Below are 23,780 nucleotides of genomic sequence, written 5' to 3' on the forward strand. Positions count from 1 at the left end.
GCCTGTCCTGATGTGTGTGTCTGGGTGTCAGTGTGGCAGAGCCTGTCCTGATGTGTGTGTGTTCGGGTGTCAGTGTGGCAGAGCCTGTCCTAGTGTGTGTGTGTGTGTGTGTGTGTGTTTGGGTGTTGGTGTGGCAGAGCCTGTCCTGGTGTGTGTATGAACACAGAAAAGAACCCCAGCACTCCAATCAGCTTCCAATCCTTAGGTTACCTTATTCAAAGAAAGCAAAACAAAAAAGCAACGTTTCGGCCAAACAGGGCCTTTGTCAAGCTCAAAAGGCCCTGTTTGGCCGAAATGTTGCTATTTTTCTTATGCTTCCTGTTTTTGTTTTGCCCTTTTTCCTGCTAGCTCCCAGCTTCCTGGGAGTTGAGTGCTGAACCATTTCTTCTTTCTTAAACTGTCCTGGTGTGTGTGTTTGGATGTCGGTGTGGCAGAGCCTGTCTTGGTGTGTGTGTGTTTGGAAGTCAGTGTGGCAGAGCCTGTCCTGGTGTGTGTTTGGGTGTCGGTGTGGCAGAGCCTGTCCTGGTGTGTGTCTTGGTGTCGGTGTGGAAAAGCCTGTCCTGGTGTGTGTGTTTGCTTATCTGTGTCCTTAATTTACAGTAGGAACTATTTCATTTTTACTTATCCAGAGATAAAACACCCTCCTGAATTTGAAGTGACTTCAGGGAACAAAACATTAAAGGCCCTGAAATCATTTAGTGGAAAAGATAAGGTATTGTGTTATTTACTCTATAATATTTATTTCAAGGATTAGTCGCACTAAATTGTGGCTTCAGGCTTCCCATGTTGAATGACCAAGTATTATGTATGTGTATGTACATATATGTTTTTTCATAAAAAATGGGCTGCTCAGTCTGAAATGCCCGGGCCTATTTTTTGTCCCAGTCCGGGCCTGGTCTACGCGATTCGCGCAGACTACTTCCGCTGCAGCCGGAACCCCCACTGCTAACCGCACCTTCTTCCGGCTGCAGCGGAAGTTGCCTACGCGAATCGCGTATACGTCTACACGCTGCCCGGCTACACACCAGGGACTCAGGAGTGGGGGGGGTGTTTAAATGGGGGGCATAAGGCATTTCTGTAGGCAGAGTGCTCTATGAAATGCCTTTTAACCCCCTTAATACCACTCTGTCTCCAGAAATGCCTTTTAACCCTCTATACGCCACTCTGCCTCCTGAAGTGCCTTATACCTCCCTATATGCCACTCTGCCCGATAATATGCCATTTAACCCCCTAAATGCCAGAGTGGCATATAGGGGTATAAGGCATTTCTGGAGGCAGAGTGGCACATAGGGGGTCAAAAGGCATATCATGGGGCACAGTGGCATATAGAGGGTTAAAAGGCATATCATGGGGCACAGTGGCATATAGGGGGTATAAGGCATTTCTGTGGCAAGCCGGAGGGCAGATGCGCATAACTGGGGGGCAGGTTGGAAAATAAAAGGAAATAAAAACAAAATATTTTTCTCAATCATAGCTTTTATTGAAAAAAAAATCAGTTTACATGAATTAACATTTACTGGTAAAACTTTTTTCCTATAGGGTCGTCTTATTTTCAGGCTTTTCCTTTTTTCCTATTTTAACCCTTTCCGTGCACTAATTCTTTTACTATCCTTTGAAAAAATTGGTGGTTGTAAAGTTTGGTCTGCGTTTTTTTTTTTTTTTTTACACAATATATTTTAGGTGACATTTTACAGCTCCTAGTATATGTCACTGGCAAACAACACCCCAATATGTGTTCCGCAACATCTCCTGAGTAGTTGGGTTGATTGGGGCTAAAAGGCCACATTTGGGATGTGTATAGGTTTGTTTGTGTTTTGAATTTTGACATCAGTCTGCACGCAATTGCTGGAGAAAACTGTTCTCCATAACAGCTGGGATAACGGCTCATCTAGCCTAGAGGGGAAGCCTAGGCAATTTGCGGTGGTAGGGGACTGTATTAAGAAAACAAACAGGGTAATCTGCGGCACTGATCGCAGCAACCAAATAGTTTGCTGTCTCCCGGATGCCCATATTCAGCATGTTGCAGAAGTGGACAGATTATTGGGAGGGGTTGGAGAGGATCCAGTTGTTTTGGTGCCTATTGGTACCAATGACAAAGTAAGAGGAAGTTGCAGATTCCTAAAAGGCAATTTTAGGGAGAAAGATTAGGAAATGGACCTCTAAGGTAGTATTCCCAGAGACACTTTGTGTACCATAAGAAACACTAGAAAGACAGCTGCTTAATACATGTGGTGTAAGATGGAGGGCTTTAGGGTTTTTAGAGCACTGGGCTGATTTTGATTTGGGGTATTGTTTCTATAGCCATGATGGATTGTACCTGAATGAAAAAGGGTCTAATGTGCTTGGGGACTGGACGGGTAGATGGTTGGAGTAGATTTTAAACTAGGAATGGGAGGGAGCAATAGACACTGGGCTAGACAGTAGACGTGTAAATGGGCCAAAAACATTTCATTCATTTTTGGCCCATTCAAATTCCCAGTGTCCACATTTACTCTTATTCTCGTTCACTCTCTCTCTCTCTTAAACTCTCCAAATGTATCCCTATATTCTCTTCTGATCACTTCCGCATCTTCTTCATCTTCTCCCTTCTCTTTTGTCTTCTCTATTGTATCTTCAATCCTTAATCTGTTATCCAGGGCCAGCCCTACCATGGAGCAGAGTGGGGCAATTGCTCCAGGCGGCACTTTTGAAGGGGCGGCACTTTGCCGCCCCAAGCCCTTTTAGCCCTCTAGGTCGGTCTCCGTGCCGGCTTGTAATGCTGAGCGCCGGAAGATGACGTCATTTCCGGCGCTCAGCATTACAAGCCGGGACCGAGACCGAGCAGGGAGACTCGCCGCAGGACTGCTGAAAGGTAAGTACAAAGGGGGAGGATAGGGTAGATAATAGGGAGGGAGAGGAAGGGTAGATAATGGAGGGGGCGGCAGAGGATGGGTAGATAATGGGGAGCGGCAGAGGAAGGGTAGATAATGGGGGGGGGGCATTATGCCTTGGGCCGGCCCTGCTGCTATCTTCTTTCATTGGCCGCATCTTAACTCAGTGGCAACTCACGCCAATATGGAGGTGCTGCAGTGACATCCTTCCCAATCCTCCACTAAGGGAAAGAGGAGATCACTGAAAGCGTCAACTAAGGGGACTTTGGCAGTGCTTACAGTGACATACTCTTAGAAGAGAGGACGGCACTGCAAGCACCATCATTTCGCCAGCAAGTGAACTTAGACTACTAGGCTAAGTAGGTAATGCTTCATCAGACTGTAGATGACGGATAATCTTGAGTAACCTTATCTATGTAAATAGAAAATAGGAAACACAGAAAAAAGGGAAGAAAAAGAAAAGGAGGGAATTTAGTATTTGAAGGGATACCAGATATTGGCATATATTTATAATTGTTAACTAAATGTATATGGATAGTTTTGAATATTCATTGTTTTTAATGCCAGATATTAAATGTAATATTTTATTAAAACATATTTGTGAATGAAATGAATAGTTAAAAGTATTAGAACCAGATGTGAGATATGCAAATAATATTTAAACAACTGCTGCTAGGCATTAGTATTGTGTCTAGCTCTTAGAGTTGAGGTGTCATACTCTCTTAATGGAAGGAAGTAGTAGTATCGGTATTTTGGGTATTTGTTATGTTTATATATATTTCACAGCTGTAAGAGAAAGAGATTTTGATTCAATAAGAGATGTATCCCTTCTGACCTCAGGGCAAGCGTACCAATTAAGTTTTACTTACACGGATAAGTGAAGGCCGGCTTCAAGTTCCAGCATTTTATAGCCTGGAGGGAGGCATTTCTTAACAATGGACAGCGAGTGGGAGCCAATGCGGTGTAAGGAGGCATGTATGTGTTTATATTTATAAGATTAGTCAGAAAGCAAGTTAGAAGAGCTTCCAAATCACACGCAGGAAAGAAGATAGCCCTATTAGATTAGTTACATTAAAAACAAAAAAGGTCTAGCTAACAGCCTCAATTTAAATTTTTGTTCAGTTTTTACAGATGAAAATTAAGAAAAGGGACCTAGGTTAGGAAAAAAAGGCATTTGATACATGTGAGTTTATCAAGGAAGAGGTTCTACTTCAGCCGACTAATGTAAAGACACAGTCAATGGGGCCTCCATCAGTATCACATCAAAACATCCCAAGTTACTAAAAGAGCTTAAGCGGTGTACTAGCAAAACCGTTAACGGATTTATTTACGGGAGATTCAAACTTATGACAGTAAGTCTTATATCAGTAGTGAGTAAATTAGTGGAAACTATGTTAAAGCACAACATTGTTTAAAATCTAAAACCACATGAATTTCAAGATCAGAAACAACATGGTCTACTTCAAGGAGATCATGACAAACTAATCTTGCTGACAGAGTTTGGATCCCAGTATTGTTGAATAGATTAGGCAGTGGGTAAGTCAGTCAACAGAAGGTTGCAGTCAATATATTTTCAGAGCAAGGTCTTGTACTCGGACCCGTCTTGTTTAATATTTTTATTTAGTGCTATTGCAGAAGGTCTTGATGACTTTTTGCTGACGAAACAAAATTTGGATGGATAAGCAAACTGACAAATGATTTAGGTAAATTTGAAAAATGGTCATAGCTGCAGCAGCTGAAGTTTAATGTGGATAACTACAAGATAATTCACCTTAGGGCATAAATATCCAAGAGCAGAGTATAGAATAACACTGGTGAGATCTCGGTTGCGGTATTGTACACAGTACTGGAGAAGAATATGGATACTTTGTAGAGCGTTCAGAGAAGGGCTACTAAACTGTTTCATGAATTGCATGGTAAAACTGACAGGAAAGGTCAAAGGATTTTAACATGTATAGGCTGGAAGAAAGATGACAGGGGGACATGACAAAAAATTAAATGCATAAAGGGGATCAACATGATAAAGATGGAAAGTATATATTTGAGAGAAGTAAAAATAACCACAAGGACAGTCTAAAATCAGTGGGCCAAGGGTTTAAAAGTAACACCAGGAAATATTACTTTACTGAGAGGGTAGTGGATGCATAAAATAGCCATCCACACAAGGTGGTAGAGTAGAGGAGCTTAAGAATGCATGGGATAGGTATAAGGAATTCCTATATACATATATGAGATAAGGCGACAGACTAAGGAAAGTATTCAGAAATTGGGTAGAGCGGATGGGCCAAATTTTTCTCATCTGCCGACACATTCTGTTTTTCTATGTCCTATCTGGGACATCACTTTACTCAATCAAATCATATATTAATGAAAACTAGACGCCAAAGGTTATTTCAAGCGATGGCATTTTAACTTTTTTGGGGAGCTTATAGCACCAATTTTAGGACTTGCTCATAAAAATAAAATGTTTTCACATTTTCTGAGATGGTTCCCCTAATGACTTTATGGCGAGATAGGGGGGCCTTTGTATTTTAAATCTTATTACATTTTTTTTTCTATTTATATATCTATATTTTTAAATTTTACGGATTACTGTAATTGGTGAGCTGGGCTCCATTGACCTGCATGGTTGGCTGCAGTACATGTAGTCAACCTGCAGGTGGAGCTCAAAGTTCTTAGGAGGGTCTGGACAGAACATTTGGGAACACTTACCGTATTTTAGATGGGAGCCATCATCTTGTGAGAGGTAGCTTGCCTCAGTCGCATGGCGATCTTAAAAGCTCACTGGCTGAGTTTAGGAGGGGAACACCTCAAAAGTTAGTAGGGGTCTCTACATACCTTTGGCCATATAGTTTATTTCTTGACCAACTTGATGTATAACTAATCACATTTTTGCATTCTAGACAGCTATTACTTTAAAAGAGGCTGGTGTCTTGAGGGAATACAGGTTTATGGCATCTTTAGAGCCGGTGCAAAACCCTTTTTCTGAGCTTAAGCTACGATGACTATATACTATTTTTATCGCAGTTACAAACATGGAGTAATACCCCCTAGGTATTGCACATTTAAAAGCGATAGAGTATATGACAGAATGGGTAGTTTCCTTGTGATGTTAAATGGGAATCGTCAATTTATTTTCACTTGCAAAACAAGAGAAAGAGAGGGAAAAAGAGAAAAGGTGTCCTTGTTTTGTGGACCAAAGTCTTTCTGTGTGGTTTCCTGATCAGTGAGCTGTTCTGTGCTTGCTGCCGTACCAGCCACTCCGTCCAAAAAGACTTTGGACCACAAAACAAGGATAATTTTTTATGCAACCAGATGTGCTTATTTTTAAGTTATGGATATTAAATAACTTAACTATCCCTTTCCTTTTCATACTGATGAAAAACTGGAGGGTGTACCTGCTGGAAGAGTCTGACCACAGAAACACACAAGAGCAGTAGCTTGCTCACCCCTAAGGCAAGGGTCCACCCATCTTAAATATATATATACACATACCTCCATTTGATATTTATTTATAGGTATTTTTTCATATGACACCATTTCTTTTTTTTGCAATTGTAAAGAAATTTTAGATTCACATTTACCATTACAAGGGAAATATTAATTCCATTATATACTCCATTATCACTTTTACGCGCACAACACCTAGGAGGTATTAGTCCATTATTTCGACCGTTAATTATATACACTGCGTGGAACATTTTCTTTGGTGTTTTTCTGCAGCACTAAAAGCGTCTCCACATCTTACACAAATTAGCAAATATTTTTTTATTTTTTGCACTTTGTTACTATTTTATCACACTATCCCTTGACATTTTTTTGTGGTTAGACTATAAACTAGAATGTATTTTTTATCCTACTTAACATAATAAATGTGTGAACTATTTTTTTTGTTGTTAGCTTAGTATCTAATCACTCAAGTGAAAATATATTTTAAGGTGAACTTATATGCAGTATATATGGAATTCACTACATGGCAAAAGGAGGATACACAAAGCAAGGGATTTGAACTTCAGTTTGTTATTCATAAAGTATTTATAGAACTGTACACTAACTGATGTTAGCTGTAACCAGACATATTTAACAAAATGACAGTTGTATATATCAAACTGTTTGATCATGTGAACACAGTACAGTTTATTTGTATCCTCTAAAGCATTTCCAGTCCAAGACGGCCTGTAAAATAATTGTGCACTGCTGGGCAGACCTGGACATAGTTCTTTGGGGAAAAAACTATGGCCCACCGGTGTATGCCTGCAGTGGATGATAACCCAAGCACCATGTACATGAAGCTACATTAGTCCAGATCCACTTTCCGACTCTGTTTTATAGAGGAATTAATCTTTTTCTGTTGCAGACGCTCTCTGTTCATTATTTCCACTCTGTAAATAAAAAGGGCACACAACAGAAAACAGTTTTTTAGACTTGAATTCATAAACTGCAAATGTAAATAAATAAAAAAGGTTTGTCAACACGATAAATAATACTTAGATCACCACCAAGCTGTGCGCACCAATATATTTGCCACTATAGAAATCCTAAAATTGCTGATGAGAATAAGGTCACTAAAGTAATGGATAAGACATCCCTGGAATAACTGAACACATATGCATTTGTCAATCCTTTATGGTCATATCTCCTTAGCCATAAATAGCTTTCAGATCTAATGGGGCATTGCCTATTCACTCACTGTAGCTGTACCTCATACGGTGAAGCTCTGCATTCTCCTTGGTGATGACTTTTGGCTTCTGGCTGGCCTCTGAGATGATGCTACGGATTTTTTGGAGGCAGTCTGCCAGGTTACGCATCTGATAACGGCTCACTTCAGAGACTATGATGAGTTCCCCTTTCCTATTTATGCGATTTTTATGCTGCAAAAGAGGTGAGACACCAACAATTAAAAAAACTGTTACGTTGACAGGGGAATGGAAAAGCATGGGTTATATTTCTGGTCTCCCTCAGGTAGGTAGGACAGGCATCTGATTTTGGAGCCAATGGGTTGTAGTAAGCCAAGGTCTATTTATGTTGAATAGGACATCCAAACTTGTCAAAGGTATGAATAGAAATCCTCCTGTCAGCTCTGCAGATCTCTCCTGGAAAATGCTTTTCCCACCCATGCTGCAAACACCCTTGTGGATGTTTATGCGCTATTGAAGAAAATATGATTGATAAAAAAAAAATAATGCACAGCTTATAACATTTCCACTATAACTGCCAAAATAAATGGAAATGGAAAGTGTATGCAATATAAGGACAGGTATTAGAATATATTTCTGGATTTTATTATTCAGTTGCACTGTGTACAATTTATAAGAGGCAAAACTAAAAGATTATACAGATAGATAAGGTTTCAAAAGAAAACATCTCTTGTCCTGAAAAGAAAAAAAACATTTTTTATATATATAAATCTATCTTCTGGTTGGGTACACTAAATGAGAGGGGAAATTACGGATGAACAAGGATTTAGCAGAAAAGTAGAAAATAAACATGGAAACAAATTCAATTGATGGTGGTAGAACAGGACCGCTAAAGACCTGCGAAAGTGAAATCACATCATCGCCATTAGAGCATATTGATACCAATATTAGGTATAACAAGGCAGATTTCATCACCTGTACAGAGATCTTCTGCCTTACATCTTCAGAAATCCACTCAGCTGATGGCAAATGAAACCGCACTTCAGCCTTCGTGTTAACTGCGCAAAAAACAGGAAAATAAATAAAATATTTGAAATGTAGAAAAAAAACAAAAAAAAAAAAACAGGCTTTATAGACACTAGAATACAACAACAATAGACACTCATATTTTCATATTTCAACATCGTCAAGTAGAATACTGCTATATGGAAACCTAGGAGAATATAAAATGTTTATGTGCTAAGCACCGGGCAGCGTGGATCACGTAGAGCTCTACATGCTGCCCGGACTAAGCACCGGGGACCCAGGTAGGTAGGTAGGGGGGTGGGGGTGTGTGTGTGTGTGTGTGTGTGTGTGTGTGTGTGTGTGTGTGTGTGTGTGTGTGTGTGTGTGTGTGTGTGTGTGTGTGTAGGATCCAGGTCCCCTGCATCGCTGCGGGGGATCTGGATCTTAGTCTCATAGTCAGACCTAGTTGAGGTCTTAGGTATATATAAATAAAACACACACTATATGACAAAAAGTATGCACATTTTGGACCATCACACCTATGAGCTTGTTAAACATCCCATTCCAAAACCACAGGCATTAATATGGAGTTGCCCCTCCCCCCTTTAGGAAGGCTTTCCACAAGATTTTAGAGTATGTTTGTGGGAGTTTGCAAGGTCAGGCCCTGATGTTGGACAAGAAAGCATGGCTTGCAATCTGAGTTCCAAATTATCTCAAAGGTGTTCAGTGAGGTTATGATCCGGGCTCTGTGCAGGCCAGTCATGTTCTTCCACATGTCTTTATGGACCTTAATCTACACCACTCCAGCTGACATTTTCCATTGTGGATAGCTGTTTGGTAATGGAAGTTTATTTGATGAAGCTCTCAGTTCCCTACACACAGTGCTTGTGCTACTGTTGCTTCCAGGGCAGTTTGGAACTCTGTAGGGAGCGATGCTACAAAGAACACGTGATAAGCACTTCTGTACTCGGCAGCCCCACTCAGTGGGCACGTGTGGTCTACAGCTTTACAGCTAAGATTTTATTTCTAGACGCTTCGACTTCACAATATCCCTTATGATGACCTGTGTAAATTTAGCAAGGCAGACATTTCAGTAACTGTCGTGTGGCAAAAGTGGCATCTTTAGCTAGACCAATTCTGGCAATGTTTGTCTATATACACATACATACATATCAATACATCAAGACAATCTAAGTTTAGCTGTCCTGTCATGCCATGCCATATATGAAAATTATGCTGTGCTGCACTGTACCTTTGTTAACATTCTGCCCCCCAGGGCCACTGCTTTTGCTGTATGAGATGCTTAGGCGGTCTGAAAAATAAAACATGAAAACCTTGTATGATAAAACATAATGATGTTAACCACTAAAATGGATCATAACTGCACCTGATTTTAAGACATGTATAACAATTTCATAGAATACTAACCTACAGGGATATCTGGAAGCTCTTTGTCTGTGTCCTGTAATAAAAAGCTCAGTCTTTATAAGGAATACATTGTGTGTTTTGTAATAACATTTGTCCTTAAGGCATGCATGCATGTGCCAGCTGAACAAGTCTCCTGCACAGCAAGTAGCTGGGGTGGAGAAAGACAAATACCCCCCTCCCCCCTATACATTTGCAAAAGGGACAATATGAAAATTTAAAGGGGCAATTCAGCTATCATATGGATTAAAGTGCTAGAGTCCGCCTGTAACATTGGATTTCTCCTGGGAAAGTGATCACACATGGGAACTTTCCTTAACATGTACATCCTAATATAACTTTGTTTATCTCAAACTGGTGAAGTTGAACCTCGTTTCCTGACCACATCCGCCATATTGATGACCAGCACAGGTAAAATACTGCCCTGTAGTATGTGGCATGTATAGGCTCATGGAAGGGAACCAATTAGTCAGTCATACATCCCCTATACTGCAGGGCAGCACTTTATCGAGGCTGTGTGTCCTGGAAAACATGGCTGACCCTACTTCCTACGCAGGAGGTCTTGCATTATGATGTGATCATGTGAGACAGGTTGCCAGCTGGTTTATAGTTAGATCTCCCAGCCGAGACACTGGATTGTGTCACTGGACATTATGCCACACCTGCCACCAACCCCCCGCCTGCAAATAAGTAATCAAAAATAAAGAAAAAAAAATACCCTACGCTCACATTTTGTAAACATTTTCATTTTTTAAGAAATAGGCTGATGAAGCTAGATTACAACTCCCATCACTCTCAGCCACAACAGCAGCAGCCCAAGAAACGCAAAAGGCTGGCCGACTTGTGAAAATGTATCTTTTAATTTAGAACGGTTTCTAGTTTATGTCATTTAACCCTTTATTGTCAGTGTACCTATGCTATTCTGGGTGCTGTTGCACAGTGAAATCAACATGTCACGTAGCGTGCCCTGTAGATTTCATAAAGTATACAATTACCTATGAATGCGGGGTATTTCCATAATCTAGAGTTGCAGATTTTGGTGTGTGTGTTTTTTTTTTAATGCAGTTTCATTTGCCAGGAATCGGTGACCAATTGGTTGCCCCAATGCTCTTAACCCAGGCTGTCTTCTCTCCAAAAATATATTACTTTTGTGTGGCGTATTTTGAGCTGATGGGCTGTTAAACGGTCCCAAGTGAGACATAGGCCTCACAAAACAAACGTTTGAAAAGGGAACAGGAATGTTCTATTTTGTGCCAAAACCTATTTAAAAAAAAAAAAACAACAAAAAAAAACCCCACAGGTGTTGGGAATTTTCAAAATAAAGAAAATTACAACATATTTTGTGGTATTTTGATAAAGTGAACTATTTCAGGGACAGGGTCATAGGAAAATAGTACAAAATATGTTTAGTAAAGAAGGGGTTAATGAATAATCTATAAACAGCTAGGCACTGTACTGAATTGACCTCAATCCCACCTGTGTGATTTCTCTTAATTAAGTGCGCAGAGCATTTCTCAAAGAAATACTCTGCCTGGCAGGAGGTGGCTGAGGAGACTATATTATAATGCAAAACTTTATTAAACTTTATTTAATTAGGTGCATTAAGGATGTATAGTTTCAAGGTTTGGATGTATTATCACGAGCTATCATCATACCGGGTAGGTTATGTTTTATTACGTTTGAATGTGACTTGTCACAGGTTTTAATATTACTAAAATCTCCCAAGAAAGTTCGCTTGGTTTATCACTATGCATCTTCCCTCAGCTCCTCCGTACATATATGTCTATGTCATGCTTAGAAAAGTGGATTTTTGTTATCATGATATTAAGGGACTAACCTAGGACTTGACGCTTTACATGTATGCAGAATCTGATTATAATCAAGTGCATGTATTTTTTTTGTATATACAGGCACTTCTTTAACCCCCAGACTAATACCCAATTTCCCATATCTGTGCTCACCGTCCGTAACCGTCTTTCACTGTCCGGATAAAGGTTATTTAGACTATAAACACTTCGGAAACTGGAAGAATAACGGAAGGTGCAATAACGAAAATCTCGAATCAAACCAGATACAACCAAAGGACACGAGAGCGCCATGTTTTCCTATATGCCCTTCCGGTAGCACATTTCCTCTCATAAAGAAGGGAGTGGGGACACTCCGGCTATAAACAAAAGACAGTGGTTAAAAGTTCCGGGAGTCGAAAAAGGTTTTGTTGAGGCAAATATATGTTCATTAAAAGTTTATTTACTCATATCCCTGGGAATGAGCACAGAATTTATTTAGTGATGTATGTCAAAGGTGTTTTAATTAAAGCCACTCCCTAAAATGTAAAAAACGCATAAAAATAAAATGACTTACAATAAAAATAATGCTCCAATGATGTCACCGTGACATCTTCATGGGTAAGGTGCCCATAATGGAATATGGCAGACAGATAGCGATACTCTTGTTTATCAGTTTGTTATAGAATGCTTTCCAGAAGCAAGTAAGAATTGGGTTGCTCAGTCGGACATAATCTTCTTCGTGAAGAGAGTGGCTAATCGTGAAGGGAGTTGGCTTTAATATTTTTGGACCTCGGATGGTATAAAATAACATAGTTACAAGAGTAACTATGCGCAAAGTTACACTCAAAATACATTAAAATACCCAAATGTGCACAAAAAAAGAAGAATAATAAATAGGAAATACCGTCCTCCAATCTGCATATGAAGATGCTACGATATAAGAAAATGCATATAGTGTAAAACAGTTTGATAAACTGTTGAAATAAACGGTGATGGTTCCACTCACAAGATTGGTGCCAAATGATAACATAGAGCTATGTATAAGAGCTTCAAAAGGACACTCAACTATGATTATGGAGTGAAACAAAGACTTGATATGGTAAGTGCAACAAAAGGACACTTTTAATTGATACAATCCACCAAAGCTGATAAAGACGCCAGGGGTACAAAAGAGAAATGTTTGTGACTTGGCAATACTAGATCATGATGTTTCAGTCGGTTGCCTCAGTGCACTTCGACTTCAAAATTCCACCGCCAACGATGAAAGCAGTATCAGCTATGGTGTCTTAAAGGGGTAACTGCAGATCACCGGTAAGACTTCCTCAGGACGCATTGGTAGCCATTATATAAGAAGAGGGCCAACAGTGCTTGACAAGGATTAAGGCATTTGGCGTCACTGATATATTCCATAGCAGCAAAGAAATTGCTCCAAGGCTTGGTTAGACCATTCCGTCGCACTGTTAGACTGTGGATGGTAGGGAGAGGAGAAGGATAGTTGAATTCCTATCTGGCTACAGAAGGAACGCTAAAATCAGGAGAACTGGCTCCCATGATCCGAGACTATCTTCTTGGGTAACCCACGAAGACGAAAGACCTCTTGAGAGGTAAGTGTGACGGAACCTTCCGTCACTGGGGCTTTTGGAGGGGACTGATGGCTAGCCTCCTGCCTGCTGACAATGGGCCCTGAAATTAGAAGGGGTTCTGTTCTTGAGGAAGTGGGTACTGCCCACACAGAGACTCACAACTGTAAATGCTAGCTGGACATCATGTTGTAGGAAGAAGGCTGATTGTCTTTGCACTGGGGCATTGTTGATTTTGTAGGTGAGAAGTGTTTCCCGTGTTATTGTGTGAGTTGGCCATTGTAGGTATGACTAGGTGTCACTGCTGCATACCTAATTTTCAATTACACAATAGGTAGCTATTAATCCTGTGAGCCCCTGTTATTTCCGTGTCCTAGCCTTTGTCTGTCTCAAGCCAATTATATGTCTATCATCATTCCATGTCTACGTCCCCAATTAATGTAATTATTTATGTTTCATGTCATTCTGTCCTTCCCCCGGATATTGTGTTGCAGGATTTGATCTAATTACTTCCTGTGATGTTTGTCTTGCCCCTTTTCTTAGTTGTATATATAATTTGTGTGTTTGGTTCAAATAAAGTAGTTCCTGTTTTACCTCACTACGAGTTCTGCCTTGTTATTGAGGTAAACCTCGGTGCCACCGAGGTTCCTGAGAGGCTGTATTTCCTGCTGTCGTTGGCAATATTTCCACCTGATTCACCAAGTCTTGTATGTCCGGTGACTATGGGCAGAAGGAAGCAATGTCCGGCGGGTGTACCCAGTTGGGGTACAGGTCGTTCCCGTCACAGTATGGAGGAACAGTCAACAACCATGAAGATAACAGTATGACCTTTGGAGGCAGGAAGGTCTACAATAAAATCCATAGATAGATGTGTCCAAGGGTGTTCACATGTGGCTATAGGTTGAAGGAGTCCAACTAGAAGGTGTCTGGGCACATATATGACATGCAGCAACAAAAGCAGTAACATCCTTTCTGAGACTGGGCTACCAGAAGAGACGAGAGATGGACCATAGCATCTGATTTTTCCTGGGGTGACCACCAGTTTTTGTCTCGTGATAAGTTTGCAGTAATTTGACCTGGATGTTCTCTGGTACAAAACATTTACAAAACCATAACAGCCCAGTATTGAGATGGTTAAAAAAGCAGAACTAACTACAAGTAACTGTATTTTGATTCCTTTATGTTGCAGCTATAAGCTCAATTTGACACCCCCTGTTCCCTACACTGAGGAGCAGGATGACTTCAGTTCACAAAACTGGTTCACATGGCTGACTATTAAACTATTCAGAACAAGAAATGCATAAACCCAAAACATGTTTCAACACAGCATTGGTTGTGTATCATCATGGGATTCTTGGAAGCATGGGCGCCTACTGGGGATTTAAATTGCCCGCATATGCATGTCATTGGATGGTCCATCACACACCTCCATACTCTGATTGGTTTGTTTTCCCTTCACTTGCATAGTTATGTAAATGGTTATCTGCATTGCTACAGCTGATATAATATTACCAATTAATGCATCTAAATTGCACACATTTAACCTCTTCGTGACAATGGCTGCTTTTATTTTTTGTACCCTTCGTGGAAATGGCTGTTTTAAGATTTCTGCGGTGTTCATGCTTAGCTGTAATTTTCTTCTTTCCCGTTTACTGAACCCACAAAAGTTATATATTATTTTTTTCATGACAAGAAGTGCTTTCTTTAGATGTCATTATTTTGATTGTATCATATCATTTACTATAAAACAAAAGTATAAAATATGGTGAAAAATGTAGAAAAAACATTTCTGACTTTTACTTGAAAGATCTGTTACACTATTTGTCTACTATTTGTAGTTTATAAATACCAAATGTTTTTTTTGTAATTAAAAGTTTTTTATTCAGATCCATATAATGAGACACGGTAAAGCAACACGACAGTGTATCAAGTGACATGGCAGACAAAGTGAATCAATACAGGATACACGTTCAGACACAGAGTACAGTAAAAATATCTGATCGAGTGGATAACAGCCACGAGGAGAAATACATGAGATCCCGCGAAGGAGTGATGGTGAGCGTAATCTGCAGGGACCCGTGCGGGCAATATGTCGTGGTGGGCCGAGATCCAAAGAATCAGAAAAATAGGATCCAATCTTTTATATTTTAGTTGTGTGAGTGCAAAATGTCTAGTATAACAGAACGCCTATATGTGGGATAAGGCAACAGGAAATGAAGATGTACATTTGTATAGGCATTATGAGTGCATGTAGTATAAAGTGGAAATAATAAGAAAACCAATAAACAAAATCTAACAACAATAAACAGAGGATGGCATACATTGGCAGCAGGAGCGAATGTAAAGATCAGCGGACTCAGAGGGCACATTTGCGAATGTCACATAATAAGGAGCAAAATTGTGAGAATTACAATACAGTCTGCATGCGAGACTAAGTAAAGATGGAGCAGTAAGTCTCACTGTGTATGGAAGTAGGAGACTGGCCAGGCGCGGCTCCAGGAACTGTTTAGAAGAAACATAGAAACATAGAAAGTGACGGCAGATAAGAGCCAGAAGGCCCATCCAGTCTGCCCAACCTCTGAGTACTCTCCTTTAGTACTTGCCCTTATCCTATATCTAGCTTGGCATTATGCCTATCCCATGCTTGCTTAAATGACTTTACTGTAGAGAAGGCTTAGAACGGAGCATCCCAGACCTACGGGGCCATAGGTATTCTGTTTCTGCTGTCTAGCCATGGGGCAATAAGTGCAAGTAGCATTTTGCTATATCAATTTTTTTTCCAGATCTGGTAATTCTGCCCACATGTGCTATTTTGGGTATCCTTGAAGCTCCCCAATGCAATTTACCTCATCAAACCATATATTTTTGAAGACTAGACACCAAAGGGTATTTCAAATGGTAGTATTTTAATTCTTTCCATGCACTAATTCTACCATCAGTCTTTGTCAAACTTTATGGTAGTCATTTTTTGTGGGTGTTTTTCCCCACACACATTTTACTAACTGAGTACAGTGGTACCACCCATGCCTGGCTGTTTGTGGGCAAAAGGGCCACATTTGGGGCATGCACATTTTTCAATGTTGAACTTTGACATTTGGTGATCCTGTGTCCATCCTCTATTTGGTACATCTTTGAGCCTGGCCAAGTCAATGCGTCCAGTAAAATAATATATTTTTGAAAGCTAGACACTGCTGTTTTTTTTTTAACTCTTTCCATGCACACATTTTACCACCAGTCTTTGTCAAAATTTGCAGTAGAATTTTTTGGTATTTTTCCCACACATACTTTAGGTATGAATTTACAGCTCCTGGTATATGTCACTGTCACACAACACTGTATGTTGGTCAGCAACATCTCCTGATGTGGGTTAATTCAGGGGCAGTTATGGTTAATGGGGTCTTTCGGGTTAATTTCATGGGCCGTTATGGTTAATGGGATATTTAGGGTTAATTTTACGGGCAGTTATGGTTGATGGGGTGTTAAGGGTTAATTTGGGGGCAGTTATGGTTAATGGGGTGTTTAGGGTTAATTTCAGGGGCCGTTATGGTTAATGGGGTGTTTAGGGTTAATTTAGGGGCAGTTATGGTTGATGGGGTATTTAGGGTTAATATAGGGGCAGTTGTGGTTAATGAGGTGTTTAGGGTTAATTTAATTAATTTAATAAAGTTAACTGAAGGTGCAGTTAGAGGTAAAGGGGGGCAAACTAGGAGGAATCTAAATCCTGGGGACAGTGAAGATTATTAATGTATTTATTTATAAAAGTATGGTATCAGTTATATTCTCTGAATGATTCGAATCTCTGTAAGATCCGGATCCCTGTAAGATTCGAATCATTGAATCATATGAGGGGGCGTGGCTAGCCGCGGGACAAGATGGTCATGTAGTCTCTCTGCTCTCCCAACAAGCCCTAAATAAGCGTCTGTTTCAGCGACTTCACCTACCTACCTCTTCACCCATACTCGGAAAAGTGCCACAGTATGCCCGGGGGCACTCGCAAATCTTCCAAAAAGTCGTCGGTGCCGGACATTTTCAACTAAAAACCGCTACTACATGTCACGCACGCCGCGGTACCTACCTCTGACGCCAGGGCTGCCTCGCCTGGTCCCGACTCCTCCGGCGCTGCGGTCCCCACTGTACGCACACGGCAGTGTCGCGGTCCCGCCTCCTCCACCTCGGCTGGGACCGCGTCTACCTGCCGTGAACGCGCCGGTACGTCCCCCACGCGTATCGAGGGGGACGCGGTTATGACGCGGCGTAGGTCCGCATCGAGCGTACCGCTGCGTATACAGCGTACGCAGCGTACGCAATCTACACAGCGTACGCGGCGTACGCAATCTACGCAGCGTACGCAATCTACGCAGAATACTCAGCCTGTAGCGTACGCTGCACAGCTGTTTGCAATCACTCACCTATTTAAACGCCACTTTTCTATCCTATCTTCACCCGTTCAAAGTGTAATACTTTTTGGGTGTGCTGATTGTTATATATATTCTCGATTTTCTTGTGTACCGACCTTTGCCTGTTTTTGACTACGATTCTCGCTACCTGCCTACGACCTCGGATCTGTTTACCCGTTTTGCTCCTATTCTGCCTGCCTCGACCTCGGATACGTTTGACCTCGCTGCCTGCCTTTGCCCTTTTGATTACGGACTGTATACTGGACTTCTCTACCGTGCTTATCTGCATAGTAGGATCCTTCCTCTCTCCCTGATCCCGTGACAGTTTTGAACGGGTCCTAAACATGGATCTCGCGGATATGGCGCGGTTGCAAGCCCGCCAAGACCTACAGGACCAGCGTCTGGCGGCGCAGGCCACCCAGCTACAGTCCCTGGAACAGAAGGTGGATGCCATGACGGACTTGTTACGTTCTTTGACGTCTCTCCCAACTGTGGGAACACCCCATCACAGAGACGTTCATCACGAGGACACAGGTGCTGTTGCCAGGCTCCCTCTGCCAGACAAATATTCTGGAGATCCGAAGGAATGCCGTGGCTTCCTTAATCAATGCATGCTCCACTTCCGAAACCACCCCCAGGCGTTCCAGACATCCTCCAAGAGAGTCTCGTTCATCATTTCGCTGCTCAAAGGTGATGCCTTACTGTGGGCTTCTCCCCTCGTGGAGCAAGATTCATATCTCCTCGAGGACTGTCTCGCTTTCATGGAAGCCGTACGGACTGTTTTCGATGCGCCAGGTCGTAAAGAAACAGCGGAGTCTTCACTACTTGACATCCAGCAAGGCCGCAAAACCTTGGCTCAGTATACGGTGGAATTCCGCACCCTGGCCCATGAGACCAACTGGGAAGAGGGCGCTCTCAAAGCCGCCTTCCGACGAGGCCTCAATGAGAAAATCAAAGACGCCCTCGTCTTCCATGATACCCCTGCGGATCTTGAGGATCTCATAGCCCTATGTCTCAGAGTGGATAAACGTATCCAAGAAAGGGCGAACGAACACTCCCGTGGGAAAAGACCAGGACCGCTCACCTCCGGCTACACAAGGCCTCCGGCTGCCACATCTTCCTCCTTCGTGGTCGACGAACCCATGGAAATAGGGACAGTGCGCCACCTCACTGAGGCCGAAAAGAAACACAGACGGACACAGGGGCTCTGTCTATACTGCGGCCGAGCTGATCACCTGTTGTCCTCCTGTCCCAGCAAACCAGTAAAAGACAACGCTTAGGTTGCACCGGAGAAGGCAGCCTAAGCACACGTCCTTTTTCTTCTCCTCCCACTACACGCCTGACGGTGCCCGTCTCCATCCGTTGGGAGGAACACGTTGTAGCCACCCGCGCCTTCATAGATTCCGGGGCTGCGGGCATATTCATGGATCACCAGTGGGCGAAGGAGCAGCACATACCGCTTCGTACCAAGACAGCTCCCTCTCTGGTTGCTTCCGTTGATGGCTCACTTCTGGGATCAGGACTCGTGACACAGGAAACCGTACCTCTGACCTTACTGGTAGGGATAACCCACCAGGAACAGCTCACGTTTGAGATAATCAAGTCTCCTCATGCCCCTCTAATCTTGGGACATCCCTGGCTGCGACAGCACAACCCACACATCGATTGGGTAAAAGGAGACATACTAGCGTGGAGCAATTACTGTCAAGAGTCCTGTGTCATGCCTTGTCGACGACTCAATCTCGTCCTCGAGATCACACCCACAGATCCCAAAACCATAGTACCTAGACACTACTGGGATTATCTGGATGTATTCTCCAAAAAAGATGCAGAGAGGCTACCACCACACCGTTCCTACGATTGTGCTATCGATCTGTTGCCTGGAACCGATCCGCCACGGGGACGTACTTATCCCCTCTCCGAACCAGAGAACAAAGCTCTGGAACGATATATCCAAGAAAGCCTGGACAAAGGCTTCATCCGCCCATCCTCTTCTCCTGCTGGAGCTGGATTTTTCTTTGTGGCCAAGAAAGAGGGTTCACTACGGCCATGCATCGATTATAGGGGGCTAAACCGTATCACCATAAAGAACCGGTACCCCCTTCCTCTCATCACAGAGATCTACGACCTCCTGAAAGGAGCCAAATACTTCACAAAGCTAGACCTCAGGGGTGCTTACAATCTGATCCGTATCAAGTCCGGGGATGAATGGAAAACGGCCTTCAACACCCGCTTCGGGCACTATGAATATAAAGTCATGCCCTTCGGGTTATGCAATGCTCCTGCAGTATTCCAGTCCTTCATAAATGACGTCTTCAGGGACATGCTCTTATCTCATGTCATCGTGTATTTGGACGATATTCTCGTTTATTCTCCAACACTCGAAAAACATCGACACCACCTACGAGCTGTTCTACAAAGGCTAAGGGAGAACGGGTTGTATGCCAAGGCTGAAAAATGCATATTCGAGAAGACACGTCTACCCTTCCTTGGCTATATCGTCTCCTCCGAAGGGCTTCACATGGATCCTGCCAAACTCGAGGCCATCACAGCCTGGCCCCTCCCTAGAACACTCAAAGCCGTCCAAAGGTTCCTGGGCTTTGCTAATTATTACAGGCGATTCATCAGAAACTACGCTACCATAGCAGCCCCTATTACCGCCTTGACGAAAAAAGGAGCCGATCCGTCTCAGTGGTCCACACACGCCCGACAGGCGTTCGAACGGCTAAAACAAGCCTTTGTCTCAGCTCCCCTGTTACGTCGGCCGGATCCTACCAAACAGTTTCTCCTGGAAGTAGATGCATCCGAAACCGGAGCAGGGGCTGTCCTATCGCAACGCCATGATCAAACCACAAAATATCATCCATGTGCCTTCTTTTCTAAGGGTTTCTCCGCAGCCGAACGGAATTACGACGTCGGTAACCGTGAACTCCTAGCCATCAAAATGGCACTTGAGGAGTGGCGCCATCTTCTAGAGGGTACAGAACAACCCGTGATCATTCTAACAGACCACAAGAACCTGCTGTATATCGAGAACGCCAAGAGATTAAGCCCTCGACAAGCACGGTGGTCGCTATTTTTCAACCGGTTCAATTACTATATCACCTACCGACCAGGCTCCAAAAACATCAAAGCTGATGCCCTCTCTAGACAACACGATAACCACAGGGATCAGCACATCAACGAACCCATCATTCCATCCACACGTCTTGTTGCCAGTCTGTCCATACGCACGATGAGCAGGATCCGTATGTCCCAAAGGGCCAGCCCGCCTTCTGAACGTCCTCCTCCGGGACGTCTCTACGTTCCTCCCGGTCTTCGTACGGATGTTCTTCACTGGGGACATAAGTCCTTCCTCGCTGGTCATTCTGGGTTCCGGAAGACAGAATACCGCATCCGCAGGTCATTCTGGTGGCCATCACTCACCAGAGACGTCCGAACATATCTGGCCGCCTGTCACACCTGTGCATGCCAGAAGACCTCTCGGAGTCGACCTCAAGGTCTCCTGCATCCTCTTCCCGTTCCCACGGCTCCCTGGACACACGTGTCGATGGACTTCATCGTGGATCTCCCCAAATCACAGGGTAACACGGCTGTCTTGGTGGTCGTCGACCGTTTTTCTAAGCAAGCTCATTTCGTCGCCTTACCACGCCTGCCATCCTCTTCACAACTTGCCGATGTTTTTATCAATCACATCGTCCGTCTTCACGGTCTTCCGCTCCACATGGTGTCCGATCGCGGTACACAATTCATATCCCGCTATTGGAGACACCTCTGCCAGAGACTCGGAATACAACTCCACTTATCGACTGCTTATCATCCGCAGACCAATGGACAAACCGAAAAGACTAACCAAACACTCAAACAATACTTGCGAATGTTCAGCAACGATAGCCAGGACAATTGGTCGTCTCTCCTGCCGCTCACAGAGATGACATATAATGGCTCTCTGCATGAGTCCATTGGATGTACCCCATTTTTTGCTGCCCTGGGCTATCACCCTGTCATACTGCCTCCTCCGTCTTCTCGTTCCTCCTCCATGGTACCCGCGGTAGACAAACGTGTATCTGACATGGACGCTCACTGGAAGAAACTCCGGGAGGTTCTCCTGAAAGCCCAACTTCGCTATAAACGCTTTGCTGACGCCAAGAGGACTCCACCTCCGGACTATCAAGTGGGCGACCGTGTCTGGTTATCTACGCGACACATCCGTTTGCGGCAACCTTCCCGGACCCTGGGACCTCGTTTTATTGGTCCTTTCCGCGTTCGTGCCAAGCTCAACGACGTGACGGTGTCCCTTGCCTTGCCACCTACTATGCGGATTCCGCGGTCCTTCCATGTCTCCCTGCTGAAACCCTATGTATCCAATCAGTTTACCGTTCCATTCAAGCCTCCAGCCCCGCTTGCCGTCCATGGTCATGAGGAATACGTCGTCGACAGAATCCTTGATTCACGTAGGGTTCGTAACGGCCTTCAGTATCTCGTGGCTTGGAAGGGGTACGGTCCTGAGGAACGGACGTGGGTGCCTGCTCGCTTCGTTCATGCTCCCCTTCGTGTCGCTCGGTTTCACGCGCTCCACCCTCTTCGTCCGGCTCCGTCTCGCTCGGGACGCGCTCCTGGAGGGGGGGGTACTGTCACGCACGCCGCGGTACCTACCTCTGACGCCAGGGCTGCCTCGCCTGGTCCCGACTCCTCCGGCGCTGCGGTCCCCGCTGTACGCACACGGCAGTGTCGCGGTCCCGCCTCCTCCACCTCGGCTGGGACCGCGTCTACCTGCCGTGAACGCGCCGGTACGTCCCCCACGCGTATCGGGGGGGACGCGGTTATGACGCGGCGTAGGTCCGCATCGAGCGTACCGCTGCGTATACAGCGTACGCAGCGTACGCAATCTACACAGCGTACGCGGCGTACGCAATCTACGCAGCGTACGCAATCTACGCAGAATACTCAGCCTGTGCAGCGTACGTAGCGTACGCTGCACAGCTGTTTGCAATCACTCACCTATTTAAACGCCACTTTTCTATCCTATCTTCACCCGTTCAAAGTGTAATACTTTTTGGGTGTGCTGATTGTTATATATATTCTCGATTTTCTTGTGTACCGACCTTTGCCTGTTTTTGACTACGATTCTCGCTACCTGCCTACGACCTCGGATCTGTTTACCCGTTTTGCTCCTATTCTGCCTGCCTCGACCTCGGATACGTTTGACCTCGCTGCCTGCCTTTGCCCTTTTGATTACGGACTGTATACTGGACTTCTCTACCGTGCTTATCTGCATAGTAGGATCCTTCCTCTCTCCCTGATCCCGTGACACTACAGCACTTCCCACGCTCTCGCCATCTGCGCATTCAGGCCTACTTGAAGACATGGCTGCAAAGACAGCATGCTCCAAACAAGATATTGCCGACATTAAGAACTTAGTTCTCACGGTAAAACAAGATAATATAGACCAACTACGGAGTGAGCTGAAAGACCTGTGAAGGTGTCCGTATAGGACACCGAACGGACACTCTCGAACGCACACACACATCAATGCTACAAGAGCAACGCACGTTGAAGTCAGACATCACATCACTACAGCAGGAGTTACAACTTCTACACGACGCCCAAGAGGATCTCAAACATTGATGAAGTGCTGACTAGCCTGTTTCAACAGCTTCTTCCTGCAACACCGATGGAACAGATCTCGGTTAAGCGAGCTGATAGAGCTCTACGTCCTAAACTCACTAATCGAAATAGACCGAGGGACATTATTGTCAAGTTTCGGGACTACCCCATCAAGGAAGCGCTCATGAAAGAAGCACGATTGACAACTCCTAGCATTGGTAATGTGGAGGTGCAGTTCTTTTCAGACCTGTCTCCCAAAACTCTGCAACATCGCAGGGAATTCAAGCCACTCACCGACCACCTCCGATCCCGGGGAATTCCATACAGATGGAGGTTTTTATTTGCCCTCCAGGCCACTAATGATGGCAGAAGCATCACCATCAAGTCAATGTCTGCTGCCGACACACTACTACGGGAACTGGACCTGCCACCTCTGCTCCTCGGCCGTAAGAGACACAGACAAGAGGCAACT

The 23,780-nt window shown here is 43.7% G+C and overlaps 1 protein-coding gene across 1 annotated transcript; it reads right to left on the reverse strand.

Annotated features, from left to right (window-relative positions):
* Window positions 1-6,871: 6,871 nt before the first annotated feature.
* On the reverse strand, window positions 6,872-12,066 carry MRPL58 (mitochondrial ribosomal protein L58). Its single transcript, XM_053453424.1, has 6 exons — window positions 11,899-12,066; window positions 9,941-9,974; window positions 9,765-9,824; window positions 8,483-8,565; window positions 7,572-7,741; window positions 6,872-7,252 (listed from the first exon to the last, which is right to left on the reverse strand). Exons 1-6 carry the CDS (start codon window positions 12,034-12,036, stop codon window positions 7,168-7,170), a joined length of 570 nt encoding a protein of 189 aa, XP_053309399.1. The 5' UTR covers window positions 12,037-12,066; the 3' UTR covers window positions 6,872-7,167.
* Between the last annotated feature and the right edge of the window lie 11,714 nt (window positions 12,067-23,780).

The sequence above is a fragment of the Spea bombifrons genome, chromosome 13 (assembly GCF_027358695.1).
Source record: "Spea bombifrons isolate aSpeBom1 chromosome 13, aSpeBom1.2.pri, whole genome shotgun sequence".
Classification (NCBI taxonomy): Eukaryota; Metazoa; Chordata; class Amphibia; order Anura; family Pelobatidae; genus Spea; species Spea bombifrons.

What these genes read in the sequence shown, in the direction of transcription:
- MRPL58 (XM_053453424.1), bottom strand. Translation starts at nt 12,036, where the DNA reads ATGGCGCTCTCGTGTCCTTTGGTTGTATCTGGTTTGATTCGAGATTTT. An exon ending in GGGGCAGAATGTTAACAAAG is followed by an intron (nt 8,566 to 9,764) that starts GTACAGTGCAGC and finishes TTTTTTGCGCAG; the next exon opens with TTAACACGAAGGCTGAAGTG. An exon ending in GGCAGAAGATCTCTGTACAG is followed by an intron (nt 7,742 to 8,482) that starts GTGATGAAATCT and finishes CCTCTTTTGCAG; the next exon opens with CATAAAAATCGCATAAATAG.